The sequence below is a fragment of the Columba livia genome, chromosome 1 (genome assembly GCF_036013475.1).
Source record: "Columba livia isolate bColLiv1 breed racing homer chromosome 1, bColLiv1.pat.W.v2, whole genome shotgun sequence".
NCBI lineage: Eukaryota > Metazoa > Chordata > Aves > Columbiformes > Columbidae > Columba > Columba livia.
In genome coordinates this window covers 132781698-132803371 of record NC_088602.1, presented here as the reverse complement: position 1 = coordinate 132803371, position 21674 = coordinate 132781698, and the positions used below count along the sequence as shown (strand labels likewise).

General features: G+C 35.9%; 1 protein-coding gene across 3 annotated transcripts in view; it reads right to left on the bottom strand.

Annotated features, from left to right (window-relative positions):
* Positions 1–21674, bottom strand: part of AEBP2 (AE binding protein 2) — a 48780-nt gene that overhangs the window by 10298 nt on the left and 16808 nt on the right. For all 3 annotated transcript variants that reach the window (XM_065030760.1, XM_065030747.1, XM_065030753.1), the window contains exons 2-5: positions 20513–20720; positions 17391–17498; positions 8845–9031; positions 1955–2079 (exon numbers count right to left, since the gene is read on the bottom strand). In XM_065030760.1, coding sequence (XP_064886832.1) covers positions 1955–2079; positions 8845–9031; positions 17391–17498; positions 20513–20720 — 628 coding nt within the window. The remainder of the gene's footprint in view (positions 1–1954; positions 2080–8844; positions 9032–17390; positions 17499–20512; positions 20721–21674) is intronic.

Below are 21674 nucleotides of genomic sequence, written 5' to 3'. Positions count from 1 at the left end.
TCCATCTGACAATTCAGAGAATTAAAGTACCAGGAATTTGACTCCAATTAAAAAAAAAGTAAGCAGGAAAAAGAATTAATTAAGTGAAAGGTGAACTCTGGATAGCAAAAACATTTCCTCAAAAAGGCTTTAGTGATGACTGCATTCTACAGCTTTCCATATGTATAAATAAAAAGATGCGTTTGAAAACATATGTATATAAAAAGGAGTGCCTTTTCATAGGGGATAAAAGTTATCTACAGTGACTGTTTAGAAATTCTTCACATTAGTAATTTTTCATTAGGATATCCATCCTGTAAAATACTGGCATTATTCTTATGCTGCATAAAAAGAAATAAACCTACATCATTTATGTCAGTTTTCAGACAGCAAGAAAATTCTATCTTCATATTTTTCACTTTTCACATTAATGCCTTTGGTAATTACGTATTTTTTATTCATCCGAAAGTGGACCACACAAACATATTACACTATTTATCCAGTCACCATTCAAATTCAATGTCCTAATGCTTGCACGTTATGCAAAATTTGTTTGCATCTGAGGTGACAATTAGCTCAGTATAATAGTGTACATCCACAAGATCACTTCTATTCTACCTTTCCTTTTGAAGGCAGATTTTAGGCTGAGTCTCATCAATATAGCTGATGTGCAGCATAAGCCCAACACACTAAAACAGCGCAGCAAAGTGCAGCATAGGGCTGGATTCTTAGAACAGTTCTGCCACTGGTACAACCTCTCCCCCAACTAAGATTTAAGCAGTTTCAGATCTAATCAACTCCCTACCACCTTGAGTGCCCCATGTATGGTTAAGTTAAAAGGATTTTCACCACTGCCTCCAAGTTAATTCAAAGCAGCTTTAGAGCACATTCCTCCCTCTAATTCCCTCTCTTTATGAATTATACCAATAGCCAGAAGTGAGCTTCCACAACCAAGTAATCTGTCTTGATAACCTTTCAGATTAAAGCAAGCTGTGAATTGGAAGGGAATCTGCTTTTCTCACGGCACTGTAAAATCCACATTGGCCTGGAAAAGTAGAATGAGATTTAAATACAGTAACAGCTGAGACACCTGCAAATTTCTACTTGCAGCTGGTGCTCAATACACATGAAGTTCATGAACAACCACTTGGGAAAACATTCTAACACAGGCCACAGATATTTCCAATAATCATCAGTCTTGTAGAACACGATAAAAGTTTCATGCATATAAAATCATCTTCTATGTATGGCAAGAGACTGACAGATCAGTAATTTGAATCATGTGTTAATGTTAAGCCACAGCTGAAGACAGAGCAGTCAAGCATTCTTTCCTTGGACTGCAGTTCACCTCATATTAGGTCTGTCAATTTACAAAGCACCTATCCTATCCACAGAAAAGGGAGACTGATAAAACAGGATATGGAAACAGGACTGAAGGCCAGTTCCCCACCTGGTTTTTGCCTCCTCCTAGCAATTCACTGACATTTTGGTGGTGATTTTATTATAAGAAGCAAAGGGGGACAACACCACATTTATCCAGGATTTTATCTTTTAAACTGAAAAAAGTAAAACACAAATTTCAGATCAGCATATTTGAAAATTCAGTTTTACAATTGCCCTCAAAATATTCCTTGTGACTAATTAGCACTGTTACTCATGACTATGGGAATGCCATCTAAATTGCATTCTTATTCAGAAGATATAACCAATTTTTTCTGCAAAACATACTTGCTGTTACATATTTCCCCAAGTGTATCAGACAGGAAATGTTACAAGCTACTCAATTTGTGAGCTAGAACAACTACTAATAGTACTTTTTGAAAGTTAATTTACTAAGAGAAATAAACACATCAAAAATGTAAAATACTCACTATTAAATGCCTAGAGCAGTAAGAGGAAAACAGAAATCTTTCTGAAGTATTAGATTTTTCAGACACATAGGTCAACAAACAGAATGCATAATACATATACTTACAGTACTATGAAATACAACACTGTGGCCTTTTCCTAAGCTTTCTATATGTGCTGAGAGGTTAAAGCAGATGGCTCGATGTCTTATAGCATCCAGTGTTTGTGCATCAAAGAAGTCATGAGGTCTTGCTAGAAAAAAAAAAAAGGAGGAGATGCTTAGTTTTGAGCACATTGAAAGCACTGAAACACATACAAGCACCTAAATAAGTCTGAAGTGTCATCAGTAAATCATTTATCAGTATGGCAGTAGCACTACCTTGTCAACACGTTGTAAGCATTAATTTAACTGAAAGGAATGACTAGAAGATGGGCACAATTCATTTAAGTTTGGTCAAAACATAGTCCTTGTAAATGAAACAGCTATTTTGACAAACTGAATTACACTTGTTCTTGTCCTGGTTTTGTTAAAAACAAGTTTCTCTTTTAGTGAATTTTGCCTGTCAGCTAAAGCCTTCATATTAGCTGCATTTTCCTGGAGAACCAGACACATGTTTTGGTAAACCTAGCAATGGAATGCAAACTTACTGATAAGCATGAATGGACATCTCGCAAGAGGGGCGACGAGAAACAAGTGACCAAGAAACTGACCAACTGTGTATAACATTCCATTCAGTTGAATACTTCATATAAAAGTGGGAGATCACGAGGATCTCTTCCCTTTTGCTCCTTTTTGCCTTTGCTTTTTCCCTTCTGCTTACGGCCGACATTAGGAGAGGACCTTGCTAGTCGTCTCTGCGAACTGAGGCCTAGTGACAGACTGAATCCAGCTCCGGTTGGCTGCAGAGTCTAATCCAGGACTTTGGTTGCCGGCTCTGCAGTTGCTGAGACTTTCAAGATTGGTTTTGTATATTTTGTATTATTTTCTCTATTCTTATTAGTAGCATTAGTAAAACGTTAATTTTTCCAACTCTCTTCTCTCTGTCCTTCTTTCCCTCCCAATCGCCTGTCCTGAGTGGGAAGAAGGGAGAGGGAGGGGCAAAAAAGGGGGAAGTGTCGGGGGGATAGGGGGTTAACAATACATCTGCCAGGGTTTTATTGTCACCCCGCAATCTTAACCCTCAACAGTTCTTTTTTTTTTTTTAAGTTTCAAGTGAATTCTATTATTTCTTAATCTTCAAAATTAAGAACTCATTAATTTTGCTGAGTACCTCTGGGAACATCCACTGCTATCACCTCTTAAAAAAAAAAAAAGTCTCAGTACAAAGAAACTAAACCCAGAACTCATTAATAAATGTGAGATCTAATTCAATGCAAAAACAACCTAGCTAGTTTGTAATGTTTATGGGAACCTAATTGGACAAGTCATCTTTACAGCACAGCCAATAGTTACGACGTTACTGCTGTGACTTCTTAAAAAATACTATTTTAGTTCTTCAAAACATTACAATGTATACAATCAACATCTTAAAAGCAGAATTATACCCATACCTTATTTCTTAACTTTATTATAAAACATTCTGATCTAATTTATAATCACTAAAAAGCCCAGATATTTCTAGTGATTACTGGGATGCTGTAAGAAGATCAACAATGGCACTGAAAACAAAACTGTAGAGTACTGCAATGGGACACAAAGCAAAGGATTATGAATTGTGAACACAGAAAATACCAGCTCAAGAAATTTTTGATCTCCAAGGAGAAATAATGCTGAATAGTTACTTGAAAAACTCCACACTGCTAGACATGTTTATTTATATGTAAAAGTTGTCATTCCATGTTCTTCACTTATTAGTAAGATTATTTTCTAGGCAAGAAGCATCAACTGCATCATATACTACATTTCAATTTATGAATAAAATGAAATTAACATGCATCTGAGATTTCACAAATAGTCTAAAAGCAGCATGCACTAATAAAGCCCTTTTAAGTGTTTCTTGAACAGTAAAACGTTATTGAATTCTGATTTTGAGTGTAAAGGCGGCTTATCAATTCTACAACTAAAAGTACTTCAACTGAAAAACTGCTACTAGGCACATACTTGCATAGTGTTAAAATACTTCACATAATTTTTCTTAAAATAAACCATATATTACAGTATGAGAATATTCATATTTTTAAGCCTTATTTGAGAGTAGCAATTCTCTATTTAACACACTGAAATTAAAACTAAGAGTAGGAGTTGATATTACATTATGAACTATATATCCTGTAATCTGCAAAAGCAGTGTTTCAGAGTTCTGTTGTCTTCATTTAAAACAACTTCTATATTCCTTTTAACCAAGATAATCTATTATTTCAAAAAAAAATTACAAATTCCACTTAAAGCTAGTATTGGCTACACTCCTGGGACCAACTGTTGTTAAGAATTCATGTGTACATTATGTTCTCCTTACTCTATCTCAGCTGGACACTGCCAATTAGGCAATCATCTTACTGAAATGTTTTCTCGCTGTAAGTGTAACATAGAACTGCAGCTCATGCTGCAGGTGGTCAGTGATGCAAGCATATAAATATTTTATAAATAAATATGAAGGAGGGATGGAGGGTGGAAGGGACAACCCCAAATTTTTGCTTTTGGCTTCGTGCAGCAAATTTCTTCAGGATTTACCATTGGATAACATTCAAAAGATGCAGAAGAACACATTTGTCAGAGGCATATGAATAGTTTTATTTATTCCTTATTGAGTGTTAATGCTGTATCGAAGTTCCAAGTACACATCAATTACTTAAGTCAAACAAATTAAAATCTCCATACTAGCCTACTAAATGAAATTCCAAGTCTTATGTAACTAACATTCTTACTGTAAATTCCATTAACAGTAAGTTTCCTTATGTCACTTAAATTTCTCCAGTAAACTCAATTGTCATGCTTGTTAATGACTATAGTGTCATCTTTGCTACTGGAAAAGCAAGTGACAATATTGCAAATAGGATTTTAAGTTTTTCAAAATTCTTTGAGGTAGCTTCAGAATAGCAATGGTATGATCTATTTTAGAGGTTCACACTTTCAGTATGTTTGGCTCTATACCTTCAAATGACAGACTACATGGAGCAGTGAATGTGTTTAACACTATCGAGAAGAAAGTTATTAGCTGTAATCCTGAATTACTCTGCAATATCAAAATTCATATGACAAATGAGATGGTCTCTATAGCACCACCAACGTAAGCAGCTGCTCTAAGTGTCTACAGTAAAACATGCTTTCATAATAAAAGTACTAATTTCCAAACCTAAAAAAACGCATACTGTTTACAGACAGGAAAAGACAAATACAAAACAGTTTAACAATGACAAGTTCTTATGAAAGAAAATTTTAAAAAAGTAACAGTACGAATTATCTTTATAGAGTAAGTTTTTGTCACGTATGAAGTAACAGTAAAGTCTCCTTTTTTATTTATACATTGTCTCCCAGGAGGGTGTTAACCTTGAGATATAAAACACAGGTCTATACAGAGGAAGCAAATTTATTGATTTGCTGTATTTAAACTGTTAAGAATTTATATATGAGCATGCCTCAATAGCAGCATGTATTAGCAATCAATTGTCAAATATTTAGCAAGCCACTTACACCTTGCAAAAAAAAGCTAAGGTCTAATTAAAACATTATGACGTTTAAAGAACACACTGACAATGTTTTTTCATGAGGAAAAAAATGTTTTGTGATGTAAACCTGTTTTCATCAAATGACACTTTGTGAGTAATTTAAACAGACTGTATGCCACCAAATAGCATCTTGTTTTACACCTATTTGTCATATCTTGCAATTCAACTTGCAGAAAACCTGGTATGTATGTTCAACACCCCTCCTTTGGAATCCTCTTAAAAATACGTAGATATAGAGTACATAAAGCTAGGAACACAGATTTAGACTGAAGAATACTTAATGTTGTTGTTTTTCTACTTTGGCTTCTAAAATATGGGTCCTTGTCCCCCTTGCTCTTGTAAAGACAAAATATAAACACTTCGTTCTTTAATTAAAACTACACTAAGAAACAGAAAGACAAGTAAAATTGTATCAGCCCTTTGTAAAGTACACCTAATCAACAATAATCCATACAAAGTTTGAAAGAAAAGCTACCACTACTTAGCATTTTCAGAAAATGCCATCAACTACGGATACATTTCTGGGTCACATACTCCCTAGAGAAATACATTACAGTAGTCAGTTCCCAACTCAGTTGCAGATGATTTTTGCCTTAAGGCAAAACTCTACAGCCAGTATTGCATTTGTCTCAAGAGGCAAGAAGATAAGAAATTGTTCGAGCAGCTGTCATTTTTTTCCCGCACAACACTTGATCAAAACAGCAGACCATTCAAGTACTACAGTCTGGTCTTCAACATTCCCATAATATTTACTAATAATGCTTTTGCCACAGATTCATTCAAGAATTCTGCATTAAATTCTTATTATGACTAGAACATATTAGCAGGTAATTTGAAGTTTTAATTATTAAGCTATGATTTGAAACTTTAAGTCTATAATGTTCATCAATTACTAATAAAACAACAACCCAAAAAACTACTTGGGGGTAAATTGAATCAAGATGCATTATATCAGCCACGTAACAAAATCAATATGGAAAAGCAAGTCAAGATGCAAAATTTTGAGATTACAAGTCTTAGACATGTATATTTCATTTGAGCAAAACAGTGAACATTTCAAGGCAATAAATCAGGGACCTACAACTATTTCAAGTAAGTCTCTCTTTCACTACATCTAAGATGAACCAAAAGTATACTGCAAAGTGACCACATAACGCTTCATTGATCAGCCTTCCCTTCTGGAACCTTCTTATTTACATAGATTGCTAGAGTAAGAGGGAAAGTTCTTTGAAAGTAAAATTATAACAACAAAATCAGCTTTCTGCCTTCTTTGAATGTTGAATCAGTGTCAATATTAGAGAAATTCTTGAAGTTTACACTTTTAAGATGTGTTTAATGATATAACATGCTCACATATATTTTAACAATACCCAAACATAAAAAAAGCGAAAGAAAAAAAAAATCACTATAACTGAAGCTAGCAGTGGTTCTTCTAGCACTGAACTGCACAACTGTCACACACTATAGAAATAAGATACAAGAAACACACTTTTCAAGACAGAAACACAATCACTGCTTCATAAATTTCAGTTGCTTAGAACACAGATGAGCTACTAAAAGAATAATCACAATCGTGATATAGAGCAATCACCTAAGACCACTAGTAAGTGCATCCACTGTTGCAGTACCATTTGAACAACTAGTAACTGTATTTCTTCACAAGAACAAAAGAAAAATACAGTGAACTGTTCTGCCAAAGAAGAGTTCTGGAAAAATAAGACTGTAATTGCTGACCCAGCAAAGGAATGCCAAATTTTCCGGCACACCATCACTAAAATCCTACTGCCAGCCCTGAGACCAGAGTGAAATAATTGCCTGCTTATGAACAAAGTTCCATTTCTGTGGACAGTACGAGATATAAGAGGTCTAGTGATCCATAAAAGAAGGCATCACAGAATCACAGAATGGTTGGGGTGGGAAGGGACCTCTGAAGATCATCTAGTCCAACCACCTGCTAAAGCAGGTTCACCTAGAGTCGACTGCACAGGAATGTGTCCAGGTGGGTTTTGAACATCCCCAAAGAAGACTCCACCTCCTCTCTGGGCAGCCTGTTCCAGTGCTGTGGTACCCTCTAAGTAAAGAAGTTGCTCCTCATGTTTAGATGAAACTTTTTGTGCTTCAGTCTGTGACTGTTGCCCCTCATCCTGTTGTTGGGCACCACAGAAAAGAATCTGGTCCCATCCTCTTGAAATCCACCCTTGAGATATTTATAAACATTGATAAGATCCTCACTCAGCCTTCTCCCCTCCAGGCTGAAGAGAGCCACACTGACTCTCTCCTCATAAGAAAGGTGCTCTAGGCCCCTAATCATCTTCGTAGCCCGCCGCTGGACTCCTTCCAGTAATTCCTTGCCCTTCTTAAACTGCGGAGCCCAGAACTAGATACAGTACTCCAGATGCAGCCTCACCAGGGCAGAGTAGAGGGGGAGGAAAACCTCCCTGGACCTTCTGGTCACACTCTTCTTAATGCATCCCATGACACCATTGGCCTTCTTGGCCACAAGGGCACATTGCTGACTCATGGTCATCCTGTTGTCAACCAGAACTGCCAGGTAAAAATTAATGGAAGTTTTTTCTTCAGCTGTTGACATACTAGCAGGAAAAAATCCAAATGGGTTTTCACATCTCTGTACTCTTAAACACAACTGTCACAGTAACTGTTTAAAATTAGTAAATAATCAGTTCAGTCCTGCATTCAAAGCAATTATAAAACAAAGCTTTTTTTTTTTTAACAATTGCCTATTCTTTCCTAACTATTTCTGTACATTAAAATGAATTTGACATGGTTATTAGTCTGATGCTAGGACAACTGGAATCAAACAACTGGATTAAGATGGACTAGAAAAGGTACTGGTTAAGTGATTACTCCTAAACACATTGATTCATGTTAAGTTTAGCAAACATCAATATCAGATCTTGGTTTCACTCATAAAACTGTCATTAAACTAATGAAATGTTTGCTTAAAAGAGAGCTTTTATAACATGTGCTTATCTCCAATTTATATGAATCTGCAATCTCTGCCTGCAGTACTGAACTCCAGATCTCTTAATCACTAAACAGAACATTTTTCAACAGTAATAAAATTAGTAAAAGGCAACTCAAAAATGAAAAACTCAAACTGTTGCTCACAGAAAACTCATCTTTTCTACTGAACACATAGATCCGTTACCCCCAAAAGGGAACACTAGCAGAATGTGGAACTGTATTACTCCCATGACAAGGGATGCCAACACTTTAACGCAAAGATCACCACCCTTACCAGACACATATCTGCAAAGAAACATCTAAATTGAAGAGAAACATCCTATTGAAGACAAAACTTTCAAGAACTTCTACTCTGGAAATACTTACGTAATGATCGTCGTCTCTTGTTCTTTAACTTTCTTCTTTTATTCATTCCAGCTTTAGATGGAGATTCTTCTTTGGCCTTTGGCTGGCTGGCAACTTTTGAAGAGTTCTGTTGGCTGAAGTGCGTGGGCACATGACGGGCAAGTCCTCCCTGAGATGCAAAGCTGGCATTGCACCCACCAACTACACACTAATGGGGGAAAACAACATAAAACACAGAACAACTGTATCAGCATGCTACTTGGCACTCATTCACAGGAGTTTGATACATCTTTCAATTTGACTTTTCTGGCTCAACTCTCAACACGCTAAAAGGAAGACAATTCCTCAATGACCAAGCAATTCTTAAAAAGAAAAACAGAAACAATCTCAGAGAAATTTCTATCTAAACTTTATAACTCTCAATAACTATTCCATAGTGTAAAAATAATTTCCTATGCTATATGATATTCTGTAATATTGTATAGCATAAAACCAATCTCAAACGAGGTACTGACACTCTTCCCACAGAAAATAAATGCTTCTGAAAAACTTCTCCCTTTACGGACCAATATCCTCTTGTCTTTCCAAACTGTGTTACTGCGTATTTCTCAACAGCTCTCCAATCTTCTGCACTTGAGGACAGTGACATTCTTTAACATCCCCCTTTCTTGTGACAAGGCAAAAGTGGAAAAAAAAAATCATTACCCACATTAAATTTGAAACAGCTTAACACTTTTTGTAAATGCTATACCATTCTGTCTAAAACTAACGTCAATAATTTCAGAGTTGTATTGACAATTATTTATACATTTGGTTTGGGATGCTACTATTACTTCAGAAGTCATATTTAAATAAAATGTCCTCTCTTTCTCAAACAGAAAAAATAAGAAAAGGTCAAATAATTAAGCAGAAAGACAGAAATCACAAGATATGCGCAACTAAGCTAGTACTGGCTACATTTATTGGTGTTTTTATAAGTACGTGATTTACAGTTATATATTTTTATTTACAATTATTTAATTTGGAAACTCAGTATTTAAATTATACTGCTGGGGAGGGAGGTGGAAACCTTTTCTCTTGTGCTCAAAGATTGCGAGGATAATAGAAAATTGATTTTAGGATATGCATTTCATCATGGGCTGCAATGCATTGCGTATCCACATGATCAATTTTTCTTCTGATCCAGAATAGTAGTAGGACAAATGAGTTGATTAGCCAGTGGCAAGATATCACTCTAAATCACTGCAAAGTTCTCCTCTTTCCACATCTGTTCTGCTCCTTCCTCTCCTTCTTAGCTCTTTCATCTGTACCACTCTTCCCCAGCACTTCCCTTCACAGCCAATTGACAAGGAAGCTCCAACAGGAAGTCAGCAATAAGTAATGCTGCAACTATGTACATACTGCTAAGTTTTCTCTGAAGACTAAGATGAATTTGCAAGCTCTTGCAGGAATCTGCCCCAAGCCTGCTGCAGAATTGTGAAGTCTATTTCTACCTCAGACCTAGCAAATAGATTTCCATTATCATCATAAAACAGTAGTGTCCATTAAGAGAAATACCTGTGTTATCCTCAAGGACTTATTACTTGCTATAGGTATAAAAATACATATATATATTTCAAGACAGTAACAGAGGAAAAAATAGGACATTTCTCACATTTTAATGATGTGCCCCCCCCCCCCCTTTTTTTTTGGGGGGGGGAGTGGGGGGGCGGGTATGCAGGGTGATCAAATAAGTTTCCCTGACGTCCTCTAAGTACTGGCCTAACTACAAACAAAGTTCACTGACAAAAAGTTTTAGGACCCTTCACACCGTATTTATTCTTCCTGTCTCCCACACTAACAAGTATCTTAAGAATGTTGAAGATTTTTACCAAAAACCTACCTACACCTTTTTGTCTTGCCCTATAACTTCCCATATTCAAACAATAGCAATATTGTACACTTACAATATTGACTTAGAATGTAAGAAATCTCAGCACATCTATGACATTCAAAACACCGAAGATCCTGATCTCATTTACACTATGATAACCTCAATGCAATATTTATTACTTCAAATTAATACTGAAGACTAAAATTTACACTTATAGAATCAGGGAATGGTTTCGGTTGGAAAAGACCTTTAAAAATCATCCAGTTCCAGTCCCCCATACCATGGGTAGGGACATAATCTACTAGATAAGGCTGCTCAAAGCCTCACCCAACCTGGCCTTGAACCTGATCCATTTAGTTATACTAAAGGTGATCAAATTCACAATCAAGAGATACAGGTAGAACTCATGCACGTACTAGCTCAAACAATTTTATATTTTCCATTTTTTAAGCCCTTGAAATAGCTGTCTTGCAAACAAAAGCAGTGCAATAAAAAAAAATTAAGCAGCTAAATCTAAACTTAGGTTTAACTTTCATTAAGGTGCTCCTAACTTCAACTTCTATCCCTTTAGATCCTACAAACACTGACAGAAAAAGAGTGAAAAAAAAAAAAATCCATACCCTGAAGTACAATCACACTGAAAAATTAAAATTTCAGTCTTGCCAATGCCTCTGAAAGGTAAAAAAAATAACCTGAAGTCTTGGTACAGTGCATGCATGACCACTCCATTCCAAGTTTATTAAAGTATACTTTCAAAAGGCAATACTTTCTGAAAAGTAACACAAACTTCGTGTCACGCACATTTCTAAAACTTCTTAAAACACAATTTAATAAGATAATTGTATTTTTTGTCAGACGGGAAACACTGTTTCATGACAAACTGCAGTTTGACTCAATGCTATAAAACTTTTGTCTAGTCATGTACAAAGAAAGCAGAGATATTCTATACAGACTATCTATCTACAGAAGACACCACTCTTCTCGCTCTACCCAAACTATACTTTCAAAAGCCTGAAATAAGCATCTTTGTATCATCAATATATGCAAATCACAACTAGAAATTCTCTTTTCCAGAAAGCCCATTTATAGCCTGCAGCCACAGTATGAAATATTTACAGAAATAATCACATTCAGATATTGTGTAGTTTGAGACTACGTGGTCAAGTCATCAAATAATCAACAGCTGATATATCAAAGATAGCACAGAATGCCTTTGTAGGAGACAGGAAATAGTAGAAGAGGAGAAAAATCTTACCTGTTTTCTTTTTTTTTTTTTTTTTTCTCTAAAATAATATATCCAGCAATCCGTTACTAATGGGTAAAGTCTCTTCTCTCCAAACATAAAGGAGCAGTTCAGGCTGTCACTTCAGGATCTCTGGACGGTAAGTCACACCAAATCAGCTTCCCACCAGATAATTATACAGATCTAAAGGGCTTCTACTAAACCAAACTCAGCTATTATGCACAACTTCAAACCAAACTTAATTTTTCCCCCAAAACCTAAATCTCAAAATTACATTCAATTTTAAATATGACAGATTGGGTCCGGATTGGTGGATATGTTACTTCAAGAGAAAAGTCAACACATAATAAGATTAATTTCTCCAGTGTATCCATACCCACCATTATTAATGGGCAGTAATGTGCAGCAACTTTAACATAAACAAGATAAACATATCTAGCAATACAGGGTCTTTTCCAATTAAATTCAAAAGAACTAAATCTCATTTTTAGAATATTCAATATGTAATTTTCCCGATAAATTTAACAGTATTTTAGACATCTGGATAAACCTCCTTATTGTCTCATCACCTAAATGTTCAGGCAGAATGTCTTTACATTTTCTATCTGGATCTGTGGTGCTCTGATGGATAGAAGATATTCTGCCAGAAGAGTAACAGACACTAATTCCAAATGAGGACTGAAGCTGACTGGCTGTGTTTTCTAGATTTCAACAACTGTTACTCTACTGAGAGTCTTACCAAATGGAGTCACCTCTTAATGAATTCCGGAAGTTACAAGTGGAAGTATGAGCACCCAATTTCATTTTTATTATTACTTTTTTCTTCCCTTCTAAACAAAGGAATAAAGCCTCTGATGAACCTGTGTACTGTCACTCCTTGTTATTGAAGGCATTTACCCCACATGAGCAAATCTTGCGTGACTGATCTTAAACATTAAGAGCATAGCCACTGAAATCAGTATGGGAAAGCTGTTGTTAGTATACCCTCATATGGTCCTATATTTAGAGAAAATTGCTATATGCAATTATTTTGCATAAAGTTTCCCATTGTTTTGTGCTCACTCTACCATTTGCCCTTTCATGATGCCTAACATCTTGTATTTGGTCACTAGACTACATTTTAAGAATTCATTGGTATGTCTTGAAGTAACTTTCAATGCCTTGTAAAGCAATAAGGCATGGTGAGTAGTACTTGGAGTACCAGAAATGATGCTGGAAAACGAAGGCTTAACTATTCAAATACTTATTATTTGTAACATTCAAGGTTTGGACAAGAAAGCTAAAGTGAATGAAGAAATTCTCTCTGCTTGCCAAAGACTGTTACCAGCATCAGTTTTCTAACTCAGCAGATTATTCCTCTAGATCCACATGTCTACATGTTCTGAAAGCCTGAAAGTTTTTAAATTGCTGAACCCTCAAACAGGACCACCTCTCCATGTTGGTGATACTGCACAACATCCCACCAGTTTCTAAAAAGCCACAAAATTATGTCATAACAAAACTAAAAAAGAATGTTTAGGTTTTTTTCCTCTATCCACTCTGAAAGTAAAGTCATATAAACAATAACATACTAAATGTCTTCAGAGAAACAATTACATGCTCTGAAAATACATATATTAATGTCTACAGTGACAAAAATAATGAAAGCATGTCTAGAAACAGACTGCAATAAGCAAAAACTTCTAGCAGCATAAGAGCAATGAAATTCAGATATTGAGAGGAGTGGAATAACTTCAAAAATACCTAACAGTGGGCCAAAGAAGGTCGGTAAGTTCTCAACCAAAACCGCTGTCTGGAACAATGGTTTGTCTGCCTGTTCCTCTTGATATGAAAGACAAAACTAGGGAACTGCTTACCAAAAGCAGGATTGGAAAAACATGCTGCTTTGCAGAAATAGTATTTGACTAGAGACTGAGAACCAGCAGCCATGAATGATAACTATATCTCATTAGATGGACACTTCTTCTTTGGTAGAGGGATTGGTGTGTACCCTAGGAAAAGATAGTTTAACAAAACAAAACTTAGTTATGATGTCCTCAAAAAAAAAAAAAAAAAAAAAAAAAAAAGGGCAAAAAATCCATCCATGTGGTCTACATGAAACCCAAGGGCATCAGTATTAAAAACATAGAAAAAAAGGGGAGGGAATAAACAGAAAAGCATTCTGATGACCAAAGGGGAACCAAGGTCCTAAATGCTGCCCAAAAAAGCTAGGGTATCTATTTTGGTTTTGTTTGGTTTGTTTTTGTTGTTGTTTTCCTCTCCTTAGTTCAGCAGATGGCTCAGATATAAAATGTCTCCTCCTTTTAAGCTGGACCTACACTACCAGGAAATTGCCCCATATAAAAATGGGGCTAGCATAAAAAAAGTCTCAAAAATAGGTATTCATAAGAAAATTTACCTTTTCTGTGACAGAGGTATTGCAATACTGATGCTGAGGTGGGACTCACTAAACCACACAAACAGGAGAAACTTATGAAAACATGAAACATTTTGCCTTTGTAATTTAGAAGTGGGTTCATTTCTGTGACAAATAAATTACACAGTCACAAAATTTATATGAATGCATAGAAAGGGCAGGTAAACCCACAAAAGGCCTTCTAATATGAAAGCACAGCAGCTCCTTTAAAGCCAGATACAGGTTTTAATCAAAAGACACCACCATGTGTATCACAAAAATAGAAAATGAAATCTCAAATGGGCAACTACATAAAAAGAGTCTACTTAAAAGCAGAAGGGTGACAGAACAGGGACATATCCTTTAGAGTAGTTTTAATGCAAAGGAGAGTTTTATGCCTGAGACAGTCCCCAACTGCCTTTCAATGTAAGAAAATACTTTTGTCCCTTATTTTGACTAAAAGAATAGGAATCTTGTTTCTATTTATTGCTCTCCTCTGTTCATTAAACAGTTATAGTGTTCTTTTACCTTTACAAAAGTAAATTTTCCATTCTTGTAATTGTCATTCTTCTAGCTAATATTGCTTGCTTTTCTCAAAAACACCCTGAACAGCAGTTTTTTAGGCAACAGCACACACAGATCTTATTTCCATTATTGCCTTTTACAGCTTTCCTCAACAATACTGACATTTTTTGTTTGTTTTTAATACAACACTGAATGACTAGGTATTTTCAGCAAGTTCTCTCAAATGACAGACTCCTTTTATGCTCAAGCATATTCTCATAGAGTAAGAGAAATTTGTGATTTAGGTTTTGGGAGATATTTTGCTTTCAGCAATCATCGAGAATAAGAGATCTTTAACCTAACCCTGACTTGAAAAAGTTTGGCTTTTCCTAAAAGGTGAGCAATTAAGATTTGTAAGAACAGCAAAATGCACCAAATGGAAACGTTTGCTCTGGTTTTGAATAACTGCCATAAAACAATTAATAATTGCTGTTCCAAGACCAATCAAGACTAATATCCAACACTTTCTTAAGTGTATCACAGTAGATTTCAAAAGCTTGTAAAAGAAAAGAAGGAAAGGGGGCTACTTAATTAATAGGTTGCTATCACAAAGACTTACATACTTGGCTACCTCATGTGAGCCCTTAAGCGTATATGCACCATAAATGACAGGGGAACAAAAGATGTTAGAAAATTCTATTCAGACCACAATTATCCTCCATTTAAATCCCCCAGGAACAAATTGAAAAAATAGAGAGAGAAATTGAAAAATAGAGAGAGAGAAAAAAAAAAAAGCAAACAAGACAGACCAAAGACAACAGTAAGAAAAGATACTGAAGTGACACTGAGCAATGACAATTAACTACTGCAATCCTAGTCTGTCTTCTGTTCTCTCCCTTAGTATGACCAGAAAGTACAGAAAATGAGCTGGTGAAACTACACATATTCAACACAAGATTATTATTGTCAGAACTATTTGTTTTAAATTTAGGGCTCTAGCTGTAACCAGCCTAGCCAACTTTTACTGACTTCACTAGGTAAGTCTGACAGACTCAAAAGTAGTACTGGTATTTCTGAGCTATGCCCACCTCTTTTAAACCAAATGTCCCTAAAACTGAGTTTCTTTCATCTAGATCAGATAAGTATACCAATTACCCTACCGAAGGGCTTTCCTTCAAGACCAAAGCTTGTCATTATATCTTAAGCTATATAAAATATTTGATTCCAAAATGAGAAAACCTAGGGTCCAAATTTCCTTTGACGACTTACAAAAAAAAAAAAAAAAAAACACACAACAAAACAGAGATTAACACTTAAGATCAGATCAGCCACTGGAAAAATAATATCTGCAAACTTTCAGGGATCTATGACCCTTATACTCTGTTTTCAACCTTATTCCTTTGAACAAAGGCTATGAAAACCTCAAGAGCAAGTTTCCTGTTGTTATTCACTCAGTCAGAAATTTTCAGACTAAACTACACAGTTCAGTACGGAAAAAAGTCTGATCTTTATCAAAAAACTTTTTCACCTGCACCACACGATTTTTACTAAGTTTTCAGTTTAGTTTTGTGTCACAACTACTGTTATAAGTTGTGCAGAAGAAGTAACTTCTAGAAGCCATCACTGTAACAGTATTTTTTAGTAATAAATCTGCCTTAAAATATATATTTTAAAAAAAAAAAAAAAAAAAAAAGGAGAAGCTATTACATGAGAAGAAAGAAAGGAGAGGGAAGTGGAGAAACAGTGACTAAAACCTGGTGGGGTTGGGGGAGAAGAAAGCACAAAATGCTACCTAAACTTAAAAAACCCTAATAATTTTCATATCCTACATGGAAGAACTTCAGGCTGAAGTAGTGTGGGTGGGACTTACCATCAAGTGATCCAGGACTGACAGCTATGAACTGCCCCAACTGTATCCATAAGAGGATGAAGCAACTCATTAATAACGGATTGGTGGATATGGGAATGATAAACACTACTATACCTAGAATTGCAGGTACAGATTAGGGGGAGAAAGAAAGAGAAAGTTAGAAAATACTATGCAGGATATACAGTCAGCTAAACGGTCCTGCATTCCTGACTTTCTTATTATTCTCAGAGAGGTTAACCATAAATAGCCACTGATTCTGTTTCACTGGATTTTGTTAACAAAACCAGCTCTTATTCAAGCACAGAATGTGCACCATCAGGCATGACCCAAATTTTAATGTGGAAGTATAAAGAATGAGGCAAAATTTCTCATTGTTATGGTCTAAAAGCTTAACTGGAAAATGCACAAAAAACCTGAACTTCGGCACTATTTAGACTCCCCTACCATTTACAGATCAACAGAAACAGGGACAGAGAAACAACAATTTTATCATCTTCATGTGTTTTCATAACAGAACAGGACCTTTGGGCACAATTATTGCAAAGATGAAGGCTCAGCTCACTGCATGCTTTTTAAGAAATCCTCCTGTGATGGCATTTTTCAATTAAATATAACACATCAGGAAAAAATGAACAGGTCTGCTCTTGAAATAAGGGATAATATATCTTACAATGAACCTTACCTTGAAAGGTTTGTCCCCACTGTGTGTCAGCATATGCCTCTGCAACCAACTTTGACTTGTTGAAGGTGTATTATATACTTTGCAACCTTTCCACAAGCAAACAAACACCTAATAGAGTAAAAATGCGGTAAGTTTACACAAGTCAAAAAAAAAAAAGTAACAACAACCAAAAAAAAACCCCAACAGATTAGCAGAGAAGCTCACTGTCACAATACAAAGTACTTCAAAGAATTTTTAACAGTAACCATTTATTTTGCAACACACTTCTGTCTCACCAAGGAAAAATAATTACAACCACAAGTTTTCAAAAAAGCAGGTCACTGGAATAAATATCAAAAAACAAATGCTCCTGCAGATAAACACACTCAAGAGCCACAGCATCCACTGTAAAGAGTTGGTGTTTGTATTCTATATCTGAATCAACCAGATACTGAGACAGAACATTTTTACACGACAAATTTACATTTCTGGGTAGCAGACAGAGAAATTAAATAATTTACTCTCATGAGCAAGTAATAATTTTATTCTTTGAGCACAAAAAAGTAAAAGCTCTTCATTACAGTATAGTTCTTTAGATACCGGAGTTTCATCTTATGGAATACTGGATACCTCTAGTTGAGGCCTTATACTCAATTCTTGATGAAGAAAGTTACAATTTCTTATAGGATTCAAAGTCTATGGGTGTTTTGTGATTCCTGTGTACAGATCAGTCACATGCACAATACTGCATTAAGGGGAGCAGAACTTACTCATGCTGCTTTTCTCTCTCCTCGCATTGTATTTATCTATAATTGAGAGAATAAAAAAGCCTCTCATTAGAATTTCCTCAACAGGTCTGTGTGTGAAGGGTGTACAGCCCTGATTTGCAGCAGCAAAATACAGTCCCCAGGAAGAGTACTGTCCATAATACTGTTTTTCAGAACTGCAGGAAACTAATTGGATTTGAGTTTCTTGTTCTCTTTTGCAGATTAAAAAACTTAATCTTCAAAAGACTGTATTTTCAGAACAAAAGAGCAGCCCCAGGAGTGCTATGTACTTGCTATATAATATATAGATAACCCAGCTTACTAAAGCAAAGCTGGAAAACTGCATGTCTGGGTGACAGATCCATGTCTACTGACACAGAAGGCCCAACACCCTAAACCTTTGGTGTCTGCTGGTTGTCGGTTTTGAGATTTCCCTGAAGCCACAGAATTGGAATTTCTGAGATTCCTGGCTCTGCAACAACTCCATAACTGTCCCAATATTTTCATCAGCAACTGCAGACTGCAGGGCACTGAGCAAAGAAGTACTATGAAGTCACAGACTGTAGAAATCAAATCCCTTTAGAAAATAAGCACTTGGTTTTACAACAATCCACTAGAAGTCCACACAAGGCTTCTTGGGAACTCTTGTCAAAAGGCTGAATCCAAAATTACTTTTATAAAAAACTTTCCTGGCTTCTTAATGGATCTATCTGGCTTGGCTTAGAGCCATTGCCTCAGTATTAGCTCGAAAATACACATTTTCCCATACAAAGATGTTTATCACATTGCTTTTAAGTTCTCAACAAGCAATTACTACTTCCACTTTTCTTCAAATTTATAGTCGTTGTAGTTGAGTAATATCTGAAAACCAATCAAAACCACAGGAAGATTATGTCTAACACCACTTGAACACCTCGCCAGCAGGTGGCAGACAACCCCTTGAAACAAAACAGCCAAGATCAGTCCCCTTCCACAGCATGAAGTTGAAGAACTTTTCAAAAAATAAACCAACTCCAGTAGGGAGATAAAAAGTGCAAACTGAATGCAACAGTTTATTAGTCACTCGGTGTTTCCAACAAGTTCCTCTTTCAGAAAGACAAATACAGTCTAATATTTTCTAAATAAAAGTATCCACAAATTATGTTGCATGGAATGTAAGTGAACAGAAATATAATTAAAAAAAAAAAAACTGAAAAATCTTGCACTCACGTTTTATGAAATGAAAAGGGGTCATGGATGAGATCAAGATACCCAGATATTCAATTATGTGAGCACTCACAGGATACCAATACACCTCATCAATTTAATTGTTTCATCCAGGATTCATATAACACTTTTATAAACCTATGCTAAGAAGTCAACTACAGACATAATCTCATGGGTGGCTCAGAAGCCAGCTCACTGGACGGATGCTTCTGCTTAGAGCTTGAAATGAAAATAGTCACCAAGTATGAGGTTTAAAGTTCAATCACACAAAAAAACATTAGCTAAATGCAACCAGAGTCATGGCTGTCTCAGTGACACAATTATGTAAGAAATTATTTAAGGTAACGCAAATCAACACTTTATTTAAGTCTCTTATTCACTCAAGATAAAGTATAATGGCTTAACATTTTACCTCTGGAGAAGTGACAGAACAAAAAGTCAAAAGATAGTGACCCCTCTAGGTTAAGAATTGATACTGGCCCTCCAAGAAATAAAAGAACTGCAACACACAGTGGCAAAGGCAGACAGATTGCTCATGTTTCGTGTGAAGGTAGTTTACATGACATATTCCAGGCATCAAAGGTAATCTGGGAGGTTGGGGAAGGGCAAAAAAATACTAGATACAGTTATATTGAAGGTATACTTGCCATCAGTACTACAGACAGAGCTGTTGAGGTAAGACATTGTACTCTGAAATCACTGAGTCTCGCATCATCCCTATTATATATTCTGTATATCTTTTACCTCATGAAATTCCATTCATAAAAATAATGAGGATATGACTTCACCTGAGTTCATATGCAGTAACGCATAGACTAATAGTTTTAAGAAAATGAATTCCAAGTATAAGCACTTACAAGATATACCAACAGCTTCAGGATGTTGAGAAGTTAAGCACAGCTATCAAAAACCTGATAGCTTCAAACCATTTATTAAAAAGAACTTACTACATTCTTAAAGTTAGGAATTCAATTTAAAACACAGAATACCAAATCAAGTGAACTATGCAAATGACAACAGCTGAATGCCTAATACCAGATTATTGAAGGCCCAAACTTAGTTGCCATTTGCTATGGAACTAGTACTTCAAAACATAAAATTTCCTACTGTCATTAAAGAGTAAAATATTGGCAACACAGAAAGAGGAATAAAACAAAAAGTAACACAAACCCCTCCTCGTTGACCATCCACATGTATGGAGCGAATGTGATCTGCCAAATCCGGACTGGAGCTGAAGCAAGCATGACAATGGTCCCAACAACAGTTATAAGCAATGCTTTTTGCAGAGGAGGCAGGAACTCCTTGTCCATTCATCATAACCGGAGTTGAACGCCCACTGGAAATTGTGCTGTCTACGTCCATAATAGTGCTGCTTATGCTGCAAAAGAAAAAAAAAAAAAAGTGAAAGTTTCCATTTGTTGCATGTGAACAGAGCAAATAAAAATTTTATCTCTTTGGGGCTTTGTTTCAAATATATTCAGACGGGTTGAAAAGAAACTCTTATACAAACTGTTTATTGCAGTTCATCACCTTAATGAAAAGTCAGGAAATAGCTACTATTACTTGACAGTATAACTTCTTCTGGACACGAGCAACAAAAGGGAGGAATGAAAAATTCTCCCATCACTGACTTGTGTGAAAATTAAATCTCATTATTACTACAGTAATTTTTAAGCTACATTAAACAGCCATACATTATTTTTGTTTCCCAGAAGAAAAATTGCTCCAGCATGGTGTCTATCACATACACGGTCTAAACTAATGCTTTTTGGTGTTGTTGTTCTGGTGTTTGTTGTTGTTATTGTTGTTTTAAACCCACACACAACAAGCACCAGAAAACAAAAACCAGCAGTAGTAGGGATATGGCCAGCAGGGGTCATTCCCATCAGCCGTTCTGCTCTGTATCTTGGCAATTACAGAATAGAGTATCAAACTGGACCAGAAAAAAAACATTGCAGAGTACGTATTCTTTCCACATATAAGCAAGAAGGCATGTAGTTAAATGGATATTTTTCCTGGATAAACATTAAATAGCTACTGATGTACTTTCTGTAACCTCGTGAGCCTGTTTTCTCTGCCTTTTAGGACCTTCATGTTTTTGTCTTCCACAAACCCGCAGCATTACAGTACAGCTCATCTTTGAAATGACCTCAGGTGGTCAAATCTCCTGCCCAAACAGGAGCATGTGAGACCAGATTGCTTGTGGTCTTGTCCAATTTAATTGTTAACAGACGTTTTTGAAGTCTGGATTTTCTGCTGCCTTTCTGAACAATTTTCCCAATGTTTGATTAACTTCATTGTGGGGGAGGGGAAGTTTCCCAACATCAAAATT